This window comes from Homalodisca vitripennis, chromosome X, assembly GCF_021130785.1.
Source record: "Homalodisca vitripennis isolate AUS2020 chromosome X, UT_GWSS_2.1, whole genome shotgun sequence".
Lineage (NCBI taxonomy): Eukaryota > Metazoa > Arthropoda > Insecta > Hemiptera > Cicadellidae > Homalodisca > Homalodisca vitripennis.
This window is the reverse complement of record NC_060215.1, coordinates 27,224,433-27,239,003: the sequence shown is the minus strand read 5'-3', so window position 1 is coordinate 27,239,003 and position 14,571 is coordinate 27,224,433. Positions and strand designations below refer to the sequence as shown.

Genomic DNA, 14,571 nt, shown 5'->3' with positions numbered 1-14,571 from the left:
AGTTCCCAGGAGAAAGTAAAGTGAAGTAATAAACGGTTAATAGGCAAAGTTTCAAAGTTTGTTGAACATTAATTTTTCTTTTGTAGTACTGACTAATCCGGTGAAGTAGTGGTTTGGAAATTATGAGCTCTCTGTAGGTTAGACTGAAGCTTTGAAAGTTCCGTGTATCCTATACGCGAACTTCCAAAATAGTATTATAGTAAATTTCGTGGAATACCGTAAAAACTCTGCAGATTTTTACGGTAAAGTTTTGTTTGTAATGTTACTTTTTATCTAGAGAGCTGTGGTTGTCCCTATTGATTTTTCTGAAACGTATTCTTGCCAACCAATCACAAGTAGCTCGATTTTTCCAGTAGAGTGAGGTTTTTTAATGTGTAGTTTTTAATAATAACATGTAAATTGTAATTTATTTGAAGGTGATAACAGAGTTCCGGCTGTAGTTCTATTAGTCGGTGAACGTAGTTTTGGATCGTTAAGTGTTGTTGTTATAAATGCAGGTCGCTACTCTCTTTAGAGAGGCTGCCACGCTTCTTGGAGCTACAATGGAAGCACCTGAAGGGCCTGGCCTCAAAATGTGAGTGGCCCAAACTTTGACCTGTATTGATTATTGTGCTATAAAAGTTAGATTTAACTTTTAATCGTCGTTAAAACCTTCTCTCCATGTAGCTGTTTTCGTTATTTCCTGTGGATATTGATAATTTTGTGTTAACACTTCAACGGCAACAAAACTTATAAATAATTGGAGATATCTAAGTAAGGCCTCAAACGGCAAGCGGCCCACAGCTCATTATGAAATTTTATATGTATGTTATCAATTATATTCTTGCATGCTCTGGATAGTTTTGTGTTAAAATAAAAATATAGAATACATTTTTATAGGCCTGGTTGAAATACCTATAGTCCAGCCTTGATGAGTTGTGACATTTAGTAAACAACCATTGTGTTAATATTTGTTCATGTAAATGAGATATATGATTTGGTTATATTGTGTTTTAGTAGATATTTGATGGTTATTGTATTACTAGATCATTTAGTTTAGTCTTGTGTGGTGAAATAGGCTTGTGTAAATTAGGTGTGTGACAGTCCTATATTCAAATTGAATGATAAGCCTATTAGTAATCAGTTCTCATGTAGATTGGTGTACTTGTTTTAGATCCTTTTATTAACACCATGAAAATAATGCTAATTGAAAAAATACAGTTTCACAACTGCTTTGTGGAAAGATAATTATATCTTATGTGTTACGGGAATTATCCCGTAAGCGCATTGATACTTCTTAAGATACATTACTGGTACTTAAATTAGGATATATACTGATTTCACTAATTAGTAACATAGATCAAAATCATGGTTTTTTATGTTTATTTACAGTTTGCTTTTTGACACACCATTAATTTTGTGTTGTACCTTACACCCTATTATATTAAATCATAAATTGTTTAGATTTAATTCAATTTTATTGCTTATACAAAGGGCTTTAAGTAGCATAGGCTAACATTATAAGTAGCATATAACTTTGAAGATTAAAAGATTGGAATTTTATTAGTAAATTTACTTATATATAAACAAAATAAATTAGGCCTTGTAGCTTAGGTGTATTGTTTTCCACTGTAAGCAAAACATAAATACACATACAGAATATAATATATAGCCTATAGGTAATTATAAAATTACTAGTGTTTGGCCTATCGAAACCATCTAGTTAACAGTAAGTCCATGTAATTGAGCAGTTTTTATTTAATTAATTTAATAGGTCTAAAGTGGCTTTTTATTCAAATCCAAGACGGTTTGATATCCACTTATAGTAAATATAAAGTAATAGCATCTTAATTTTAATGTGCGATCTTTAACAATATAAACAGCCTGGCATTTATTTTAATTAGATTTCCAAACCTGCATTAAGTTAATAGTGACCTTGAAAAGGTTGAGCTGTTTTAAAATTTTTACTCAATGTCTATGGCTATAAAAAAGTAATAAGTTAAATACTACTCAACAATTTAACCTTAGAGTTTTCTTTACTTACACCAAGTCTTCAACATATGAAATATAAATAGAATCAAAACGTAATATATTGTACATCAATATAATACCATTGTCACATATATATATATATATATTATATATATATATAATATATATATATATATATATATATGTGTGTGTGTGTGTGTGTGTGTGTGTGTGTATAAATTATTATACAACTATTAATATTTTGATTGTAGACCACTTTTTATGGCTGTTGAGTGTTCTCCATTTTATATTTTCAGGTAACATAAAAATATATTATAAATAATGATTAAGACAATTATCCAAAATATGTATTACACTTACGAAGTGTATTATCCAAAAAGCAGACATTTTAATTCAAATGATGTGCCAAATAATAATGGGTTTAGTTAGGATAGTTTAAAGCTTAATGTGTTACAGTCTTTATGGTGCCTAAATATGTTGCTCTACAGGTCGGTCATTCTTTTCATAAACTGAGCAAAAAATAAACGTTGCTTTAAAGAATGGGGATTCAGTACTCTGATACCAACATTGTAATGTAATACGTTAGGCTACCTATATATTTTTATATTCACAAAATTATATGAATACATACCTAATGAAGTATGTTTAAAATTGTGTAGATGACAATTTGGGTATAAATTAGATCAAAATGATTTTTAGAGTCAGTAACAATACATTAAGTACTAATCTAATCTAACCGATTCCTTTTGACTTTAGAGAACAAGAAAATGCAAGTAAACACAAAATCTTATATTGGTAAATACCATAACATGTGTAACATGAATTATGGTTACATATATACTTGATACTTTTGTTTCCGCAGGAAGTTGGCCCATCTTAGGGCTTCTGCAGGTCCAAAACTGCCCTGCATAGGAGGGACAGTGTTTATGGTAGGGTGGGGTGTTCCAGCCCTTTACAATGATAAAAAAATTGTTCCATGCTATAGAAGGATTGATCTATTAGGAAATTTTTTAGCTCACTCTTGAATTTTTTGTTACAATTGATTGTTCTTATTATTAGTGGTAAAACTTGATAAATTTTTAGTCCAGAGAAATTTGGTTTTTTTTTTTCAAAAAGAGTAAGCCTATGTTGCATTGAGAAATTGTTCTTAAATCTAGTATTGTAATTATGACTATTGTTTATAAATTCTAAGTTTTGAGATTTTATGTACCAGGCACATTCATAAATATATAGACATGGAACTGTTAATATTTTTTAGGTTTTTGTATATAAATTTGATAACTAGCTGTGAAACCGTGTATTCAAAGATCAATAGGAATGTGAGTATTTGGTTTCTTCACAGCCCATTGGAAAATAGAAAACTACTCCTACTTTTGTTTACAAGCTTTTGTATTCAACATCTTTTTAAAGTTGTTCAAGGATTGTAGTCTTAACAGATTTGGGTAGGCTAACAAATAATTTTTGCTATAAATTTGGCAGGACTGTACCCTTACTTACATATCTACATCTTTTTATTTTCACATACCTACACTTATAACCTATAAGACTGATGACTCTGTGCCACCCATCTTTAATTTCAGACTTATATCTTCTGATCTTGGAATTTTAGGATTAGTTCTTGTCAACTATAGGATTTTGAGTATTATTCATCCAGGTTCTCTTGATTGAAACCAAGATAGGCCTATATCAATAAAAAATGTTTATGAATGAATTTTGAAAATTAGGGTTTAGTGGGTTGAGCGTTGATAAAATACTTTTACCCTTTTACCATAAGCTGCTTGACGCAAGTGAGTGCCAAGGTGAAATTTTACAGATTTTTGTATTTATAATTCACTGTACACATTTGTGTAATGAGATAGATTAACTTTGTAGTAAATTTAAAAGAATACTCTGAAACAAAAGGAGTTAATAAAATTTATACGTTTACAAAAAGTCAGTTTTGTAATTTTGAGGTTATTATAACATTATAAAAAATTAATTTACTCATAGGCCACAATTAAACGTATTGATGTAAGTGAAATGAAAAGGATACCTTAGCTTATTGTACTAATTTCTTCTAGGCTAGAAATATGTTTTATTTGAATCTATAGCTAATGACAAAACTATGTATAAGTTAAACCTGGAAGTATGTACATAAATAACAAAATTTAAATATTGATTTACAGAAAGAGAACAAATCTCATAATGCAATGGTTTTGAAAATATATATTTTTTAAAAATGCACTCTTTTTAACTAGATATTATATGGATTATAAGTTAAATCTGCTTCTTTACTACTATAAAAAATGTTTTACTAAATTTAATAGCTACTTTCCTATGTTATATTTGGTTTATTATACCTTAATGGTGCCTTCTTATCTATTTATTTATTTAATTTATCATTTATAACCTAATTATATTTTCAATTCAATGAAAGTTATGGTCCACTTTATTAGACATTATAATTATTATTATGACAAGTATAGGATACCTATGCTATTCAGAATAGTTCATGTTATATAAATCTCATTTTGTAACGATACAAATAAAGATGCATTTGGATTGAATTTCATGCTGGTAGATAACTGCATTTTTGTGGTGGAATTAAATGTACTATTAATTAGTAGTAGTCTGATGTTGCCGCACAAATGCATAATTGTCTTCAAATAAAAAAAAATATTAATGATGTATTTCTTCATATAGTACTATTAATTAGTAATAGTCTGATGTTGGCGCACAAATGCATAATTGTCTTCAAATAAAAAAAATTAATGATGTATTTCTTCATAAAGGGGAGTAAAATTTATATTTTAATTTAAAGTAATGTAGACCTGGCATTAATAAGCTTCATACAATTTTTTTGTTATTATGTCAGTAACATTTGTTGTACAATCTTTGAAAATAATAACTAAAAAAATAAATCATTACCTCAGTCTGAGTGTTTGCAAAATAATGTTATTTAGTGGTTCTATTAAAATAACATTTCATTTAAAGTTTTCTAATTTAAGTGAAAAATCGGTTTTCAGTGTAACAAATATAGGTTCTACTGGCAAGTACAGGTATATACCAACCAGAAGTGAACCCTTGGGGAATAGGACTACCTAGTGTAACTTTAAAAAGAGTAGAAATTGGTGCACTGCAATATAATTTCAAATGTGATTACTATACTGTGGAATTGTATTTAACGCTTAAATATATTATTACAAAACACAACTGAAAATATTGTTTAGGTTCAATAAAAACACTTTTGTCATAATATTTTAAAAAGCTTTGATGGTCATGTATAAACATGTATAAACATGACAAACATGGTCTTGTAATCACAAAAAGGTAAAACATAAAATGGTCTAGTCTAAGTATCCTACCTTTGTAATTTTGAAAACTAAAAAAAAAAAACACATTAGACATGAAGTAATAAGATAAGTTTTTTCAGAAATATATTGCAATAAATATTGTTGTGGGAAAGATGGGTCATAAACCAAAGTTTATATAGCTTTATTTTAGCTACTTGAAAATTTGTGTTACCAATGGGCAAACATTTTGAGATTTTCAGGTTTCCAATCTACTTGTATAAGGAAGGGTTAATGTCCTTAATGTGAAATTAAGTTTCTTACGCATATTTTATTGTATTGGAGAGGAAATACTGGTAATGGTTTTTTTTAATTGTTAAAGAACTACCCCTGATTAAACTTCTGTTAATTTTATGTAGCTGTTAAAAAATCTCCTTAATACCTGCTAGTGGTTCAATTTTAGTACACACAAAGTAAACGTAGCATTTAGAACCAGATCTTGATTTAGTGAAAGAAATATACATATAAGGGAAAATCAAAATAAAAATTCCTGTATATGGCACAATGTGTGAATTCTCATCGGAATAGTGTCATGATCTAATGAAATAAAATTGCTTCCTTGATCTTCATTGCCTTATTTATAACATTTTACCAGGTTCGGCAGAACCTTAATCGCCGATTAAGCGATTAGACTGAACCAGTTTTTGGGCTGTGGGGGAGGGAGGATAGTAAACTTGTTAACACTTTCTTCGATCAGTGACCCCATACATCATTGAACATAGTTTGGACTGGAGAACAGAGAACAGTGAGGTTTTGCAGTGTAGACGTGTTAGGACAAACAATAAACCAGTGATTGTGATGCAAAGAATGGAGCAGCGTCCACAGTCACCACATTTGTGCTATCTTCCTTTGGGGATGTCTCAAGGATAAAGTGTTCAAAAATCACTCTTACACACTGCGAGAGTTGATAGAACAGATTATTAAGAAAGTTAACACCATACCCCATAATATGTGTGAAGAAGCTGCACATAGCCTTAGAGATCGTCTTTTCTGGTGTATTGCTGTTAATAGCCTACATCTTGATAACTCTATTGTCTAAAATAAATTTTTTTTTGTCTACACAACTCCATTACTTTTTTGTAACTCCTTAAAAATGCTTAGTCAGTTCTGCTGCTTCACCCTGTATAATTGTATTTTATTTATTATTATTATGTATATTTCATTTCAAATCAAATATTCATCCGGAGTAAATTACTTAGTCAACCAAATACTTCTATAAAATTTCTTTTGAATGTAGATAGAAGATTTTCCTTTTTTTTACTTCCGTAGAAAGAAATAAAAAAAATATTTCCTTCTTCACATGACTGTTTATTTGTAAGAAAACAAATTTATGTTGATTTCAGTTTTTTTTGTATAGTATGGATTGTATTAGGAAATTTACTTTCGAATTATTGCATAAATCCACATCTTAGTAAATAATAATTGTATCAAAAACGGCTCTTGATTTTCCACAAACTATTAAAATGTTTACAGATTAAAATATTTCATGACAGAATCTTCAGGATGGGTGTGCATACTAATTGAAATCCGACTGCTCTTTTTTGTTGTGTAAAAATGTTATTAAGTTTTTCTTTTTTCGTTTATCCATATAGATATATTTCAAATGAAGTATGGGAATGAATATAGAAATGGTTTATTTTTATTGAAAATTCTCTATGTAAACCAGACTTGTTAAAGCGTATAGGCTATGCCAGAATTAGTTTTAGATCATTCTTGTTTCAATGTTCGTTTAAATTAAAATGTACTATCTACCCAAAGACCAAGAAAATTTCTACTGTTTACAAGTTGAAAAGGTTCAAAATTTGAAAAAATACAGTTTCTGTTATATTTTGTAACAGTTAAAAAAATATTTAATTGGCTTTGATTATCAAAACCTATGCAATATTTACTAGTTTTATAGAAGATAAAATTTCAATTTATTCTGTGCGTTCAACAGAGAATCTTGAATCATCAGAGTAAATGTAATACTGATTGTAGAAGTGAAATAAAGTCGCACTTATTTTGAAAATGTTATACTTGAAAGTAAACTTATGAATGATTTATATGTGTTATTTTAGTATGGAGGGCAAATTTGCATGGCTTTCCATAGTATGAAGTTCTATTTCGACACATGATTTACTACCTATAAAAGCACAATCCCAGCAACATCACTGCCACGTTCCCTAAATATGTTCCCATGCTCTAAAGTTACAGAACATTCAAGCTTTGCTGTTAGTTTAACTTTTTTGTCAACATGATATTTTCAGTATACAGTTCCACTAAAGGAATTAGTCCACATTAAGAATCCTTCCTTTCTTAAGTGTGTCTATGTCAGTGTGGTGCAATTGCATACAAGAACTGCTTACATGTTTGTGAACTAAAAGTATGGTAGTCTACTGTGTAATTATAAGAATGTGAAATTAGCTTCTAGTAAAATTATTATGGTTTCCTGTAGGGCGCTAGGAGTTTACAGTACAATTGGGTTAATAGCCATACATTTATAGTACAGTTGTTTTTTTATACACATATGTGTTGTAATAATCTCATGTATCAGTATCATGTAACCTGTGCCAATATATTGTTGGTATGCTTTCCCTAGAATATTATAAGAATGTGTATTGCCTCCAGGTGCATTCACTTCCCCAGCATTCTGGTCTGGAGTGAATTGCTTTCTGTTATTCTAGAGGAGTTTGAAAATTTAATAGAGAGTGATCCTCAAAATTATTCTGAATAAAGTCAACTCATATAATTTTTACAAAATACCTGTTCTTAATTTGAGCCAATTGCTTATAAACTATTGTCAGTGGACATTAGGATTAACACGGAAATTATGTTTATTAGAATCCATCATAACTGAAACTAGGAACAGAGCCAACATTGTAATTCCCTGACTAAGACAACCAATGCTTGTTTCATACCCATTTCCTGTATTTAAATCTTTCAACAGAAATGATAGCACAATGCAGTAGTGTCGTTCAAGCAGACAGCACAAGTATTACGTTAAGTAGAGAGTTGCTACGATTGGCTTCTCTGTGTAGACTCAGCAGCTGCATAGGCTTTGATATTGGAACCTCACATATAGGCTAATCTGGACATCTTTACTTCACATGCACATATGCCATAAAAAAAATCATCATTAATGATTAATATGATGAATTAAAATTTGTATGACTTGAAGGTGCCATCTGCTTAACCACTACTTCTGTTTCAAGCTGTATCTTAAATTTTGAAATAGGCACTGTTAGAATCAGCATGTACAATAGGCTATATTAATATGTTAAATTGTATATTGTTTGATGGTATACCCATTATATTTTTGGGTGGATGTAAACATTTTCACTTTAAACATGTAAACACTTTGCATGCAAACAGCTTTTTTGTAAATTGTACGTAATAAACCATGAAGAGGAAAATATATATTCAAGCCCTCTCTTGGATTTCAGTGAAGAAAGAGTATTATTTTAAGTGCCAGACATTTTACTAAATCTTTTAGAATAATTTTAACAAAATGATCAGTTATAGTACAATTATAACTCATACAATTCAAAGAAAATTATAGCAATCTTTTTAATATTGTACTCTTAATTGTATTAATAAATTATCCATACATACAGATCATAAGTTAAAATAAATAATGACACTTATTATTTTATTTCAATTTAATAATTAACAAAAACAATTATTAATTATAATGAAGACCACAGACTGTTTAAGTTGTAATATTATACAATAACACACATATGCTACACAGTTGAAGAGTAAATTAATTAACTATTATTTAAAAATTAACTATCCTAACAACCCGCAATCATGTGTCGCGTAACAATTATATGTTTTAATTTAAATTCTTCCTTACAAATGTGGGCAAGAGAAGATAATAAAGTTGAACAGCCAATTCCTTCATCTTTGCATTAAATGTTATTTTTTATTGAATTAAATTTGAACTCTCAAATAAAATTGAAAACACAGTTGTGTAGGACACTATACAGTACATTGATGTTGAGCGGTTTAGTTTAAATTTTTTCCTACTTTTTTTATCTCTTCAGACACAAGTTGATTTCACATTTCAAGAGTTAGTCTCTGATAATGTCAGGTTTCGGATGCTGCATTTCTTAATGAATTGGTTCAAAGTTCAACACAATAAAAGCCTTATTAAGCGTTCTTTGCATTTGTAATTTTGTTTTTTACAATTTTCTCAGAAGCAACAAAATATTTCAAGTTATGGATGAACTTGTGCATTAAGCAACTACTTGAATTTCAATAAACAGAAACACTAAAGTATATAATCCTACTTTATCTCATGTAAATATGAGATTCTATATATACATTCTATAATCTTAGAACCTTTTATTAGTTTATTTTTCCCTGAGGAATGAATTGAATTGCAGGTCTCAAAACAGTGTTTCTGTTTTTTAACTACTTGATGATTACAAATGTATGCTATGATTCATTTATCCTTTTAAACCCTTTGTTGTTAAAATTAAATTTTAAAATAGTTAACAAAATTCCACATGGTTAAAATCTTTATAAATACAATTTATTTGACTTTTTGCGGTTTATCTATTATTTTTGTATGAAAATCTCTCCCACAATTTTAAGTGAAATCTGCAAGCATTTAATATAAAAAAACTATTGTGCATTTTATGTTAATATATGTCATTGTTGAGTTGTAACTGGAGGGGGCGGAGAGGATTCATGTGTACAATCATTATTACCCTCTCCCCCTCTTATGAAGATGTTGTGAACATTAGAAAGTGACTTCCCCCCCCCCCTCTTATGAAGATGTTGTGAACATACTGATTACTTAAATTTCATAACTGAATTTATGGATATATATTGCTTTGTTTAGTATTAGAATAATACATAATTTAAACTTCTGAGGTTTAGTCTGATATTAAAGTGCCTTTGATAAAGAGATTTTCTAAATTTATTTACTTGTTTGTAGGTCTGGGTACAATGATGGAACACCCATAATGAAGACGGAACCCCAACACTATGCAGACGGGACACCCATGATGAAGACCGAACCCCAACACTATCCGGAAGGCCCTGGAGTACTGAAGCAAGAGCCTAACGATGATGGCTACGAAACCAGTGGAGATTTGGATTTAAGGGCCCAGAACGAAGTCAACAAAATGATGAACAATACAAACTCGTTACATCAACAGATGTCCCAACATCTCCCACAGATGGCACACCAGCAACACCAACAACCTCTACCTCATCATCAGAGTATGTCTCAACATCCTCAACACCAACAACATCCTCAGCACCCCATTCCACAGCATCCTCAGCAACCCATGCCCCAACATCCCCAACAACCGATCCCACAACACCAACAACATCCCCACGCCCATCATCACCCCCATGCTCATCCTCATAGCCATCCTCACTCCCACCCTCATCCTCACTCACACCCTCATGCCCACATGCATCACCATCCCCATGTCTTGCAAGGTGGCAGTGTTATCAAGTACGAGATGCAGGAAGACCCGTACAGCTTTGTAGATGAAGATCGCATGCCTATGCAGGCCATGCAATGTCCACCTGTCGTAATGCAGCAGGTGCCAAAGAAGCGTGGTCGTAAGAAAAAAGTTAAACCAGAAGATCAGCAGTTACAACAACAACTTCACGGAGGGTAAGTGTAGTTCAAGAGAAATAGACATTGCTTAGAGAAGGTTTTCATCCTCAATACAATATCTGTAAGCTGCATAGCATTTCTTGGGTTATGGCTCTGTTACTACTAGTTACTGTTGGAAACATTCAACAGCCACGAAGGCTGGTTAACATGTCTGGTACCACAACGTCAACTCGATGTCAAAAATTACAGTATAATTTTTGTTAACAATATATTTTTATCGTAAATATTGTTGTTGTTAGATTATGAATATTATTTATTTATATTGAAATTACATATTTAAGATTATACTTTGATGTTTTGGTGACGTATTATTTAGAAGATTGTGCAAATAACATACTTATTATTTAAATTAATTATGCCCAGGCCCAAAATAATCATACCAATATAGTGACTTTTGCAAGTATTACTTGTATAACCCTAGTACTTTTTGGTTTTAGTTTGGTTACTTGTTTTCTTAGCTATAAAAAATAAATATGTTTTGTTTAATTTAATTTATTAATAATACTGTACGTACTAATACTGCAACATTGCTATATATATAATTAAATTAATTGAATTTGTAATTAATTAACAAATTTTTATTATACTGGTACAGTATTATTAGAATTATACAAGTATTTCTTGCAAAAGTAATCATATTGGATTTTTTGGTCTGAGCTCAAAAAAAAAAAAAATAAATAAATAAATAAAATAAAAAATATATATATTTATGTATATACTGATATATATATATAAAGATACAATTATTTTTGGTTTGAGCTAAAATATATATATATATATTTTTTTTTTTTTTTTGAGCTCAGACTAAAAATCCAATATAATTAATTTTGCAAGAAATGCTTGTATAATTCTAATAATACTGTACCAGTATAATAAACATTTGTTAATTTAACAATTTATTACAAATTTAATTTAAACAATTATAAGACTTAAAAATAAAATTGCAAAATCAAGTATAAAGCTCGTACACTCTTTGTCTGGAAGACTTCTTTCACATCTGGACAAAGTTGTCAGGTGTCAGACAGGGTTGTGAAGCAACCATGTATAAGAGAGGGGAATTATCCAACAGAATCAATATTTTTGAATTTTACATTGCTTTTACACCTCTTGTGTCTCCTTGTTTGTAATCAGACCCTGGTGGTCAGTCAATACGCATGAAATGTTGCACAGATTATTTATATACCCATACCGATGGCAAATCTCAATTTACAATTTATAATCATCATATATTTCATGAATGTGTTTATATATATTCAGTTGAACCTTTTTCATAAAAACTGAAGAAAAGAAATTATTATATTGCTTTAATGTACTTTTTTTCATTTCTAAATCAATAAAGAATGCTGTGTAAAAGAAAAAAAAAATGAAATAACACAAAAATCTAGCTAACATTACAAAATTGAGGCAGTAATATTCTAAATGTTTTAATGTGGGTTGGGAATTGACTAGTAAATGTGTAGGAGGTGTAGGAGAGAAGTTAATAATAAATTGTCCTTGACATTCACTCACAGTTCATAGTGTGTTTGTGTTAATAAATTTAGCACCAGTTACGATATGAATTAATTAAAATATAATGTAAACCATTATTAAAATGTTCATAGCTGAAAACTATTTAAATTAAACCTATTCAACTCTTTTAGGGTGTGTTGGTTTTTGTATTCTTTACAAACCCATAAAACAACGAAATGTTTGTCTTTTTTCGTGTGGAACAGCTGAGTGACACTTTTAACACGATATAATCTTGATAGTTAGTACAATTATATTGGTGTAATATTTAATTCTTGTATTAATTGAAGGGAGACTTGGTCCTAAACCTTCATTATCAATTACGTAATATTCCAGATAACTACACTGTTGTAAAATAAACACTCATATCATTACAGTAGTAAATAGACAGCAACCGGTACAAACATATCATGGGAACTACAGACCTGCTGTGCAGCAACCGTTTGGCCTACCAATTAAAAACTAAAAACCTCTTTACTTCTAGTAGCTTTACTGTCAGTTTACAGTGGATGAGTGAAGCAATAGTGATGTACTTAATCTTGTATACTTCTTGACATACATAATTAAGTATTGTGAAGAAAGTGTAATACTTTCATCGAAAAACCTGAAATCTTGACTTGATCTAAAATTTGAAAGGAACAGCTACCACTCTTGCCATTATGCTGTTTGGCTCTTTATCTTAGACAAACAAGCTATTAGCATAGACTGAGCTTCTTGTTTTTGTACTATATGAATGCGTAAGGAATTAATGATTCAGACCAAGAAGAATTGTCTTTGCCATAGAGAATCTTCCAAACTGCAAATCGTATAAGCTCAGCGTATATCAAGTCTTTTTGTACTATTTAATTTGTTGGAGGATTTTTTATGTATGATAAGATCAGTTAAAATGCTGTAATCATTCCAGTTGCTAACAATTAATTTAATTTATTGTTTAATAGTTAACATAGCAGCATGTGAACTAATATAATTTGGTGGGTTATTTGACAAGAAGAGAAGGGGGAGATGTGAAGGAGGAACTTCCCTTGGAAATTAAAAGAACCAGGGCAAAATTGTGATATTTACCATTGCAAAACATTTTAAAAGCTCAATATTAAATTCTTATGAAAAATCCTATTTTAATAACAGAAAATTGTTTTGGAAAAATGCCAACATGTTGTAGTACAATGTAACAAACTGTGTTGACTTCACGATATGAGTATTTTGTAACTAAAAATCATTAACCCTTCAACGCGTTTTGCCGTACTAGGTACGTCATGACACTTTTACTTGAGATCGCGTTTTGCCGTACTGAGTACGTCATGGAGTAGTCGGTTATTTTTTGTAGCTGTAACAGACGACTATCGAATGTTTTCAATGAAAAATGTATACCAATCGAAAGGAGAAGATTCAAACTTTCGATTAATTGAGTCGATATCTCGAAAAAATCGATCTTTAGAAAAAATATCTGAGAAATCAGCTGCATCCGATCGTTTGTCAGCTTACGTTTGTTGTTGTTTACAGTCATTGTTAGTGTGATGGTTATGTTCAACTGACATATTTTTGTGTGTTTTACGTTCATTTGTTTAGTTATTATTAGTTTTACAAGCTAACTATATTGTTTTGAAGAAGGAAATCCCGTTTTGATAGGAACAATTTGTTGTGTTTTATAAACATGAGTTGGGGATGGTTTGTAGGTTAGCTAGCTTTTAGGGAAATTAACCTAAAGTAGGTTAATTTTGTTTAATTTGGCTAATTTTAAACACTAACAACATAGAAGTATAATAAAATAATTATAAACTTGGGTAATTTGCTTATATTATTTATAAAACACAAAATCTCTAAAAAACCGCCAGAAAAATCAACGCAGGAGGGAGTATGACCATGAAAAAAAAATAACGCGTTGAAGGGTTAAGTAATTATTCTTTGTGGTATATTTGCTTCTGAACATTTTTTATTATATTATATTGAGTTTTAATTTTTATATATAGCAACTAAATCTCTTTTTCTACTCTGTAGGACCGTGACAAAAAAAACCTTCAATATCAGTATACATATTTTTAATTCAGTATAAGCATAAAATAATGTCCACAAAATGAGAGTTTTAACAGTATATATTTAAAAGTATTTTACCAAAATGTTTCTAACAAAACTTCTTATTGGTTTAAT

The 14,571-nt window shown here is 30.0% G+C and overlaps 1 protein-coding gene across 2 annotated transcripts in view; it reads left to right on the top strand.

Moving 5' to 3' along the window:
• The first annotated feature begins 300 nt into the window (after window positions 1–300).
• LOC124368828 overlaps window positions 301–14,571 on the top strand; it is a 32,727-nt gene continuing 18,456 nt past the window's right edge. The window contains exons 1-2 of one of the 2 annotated variants that reach the window (XM_046826235.1): window positions 301–574; window positions 10,225–10,917. In XM_046826235.1, the coding sequence (XP_046682191.1) occupies window positions 492–574; window positions 10,225–10,917 (776 nt within the window). In that variant the 5' untranslated portion in view covers window positions 301–491. The other variant, XM_046826236.1, reaches the window with a different exon arrangement.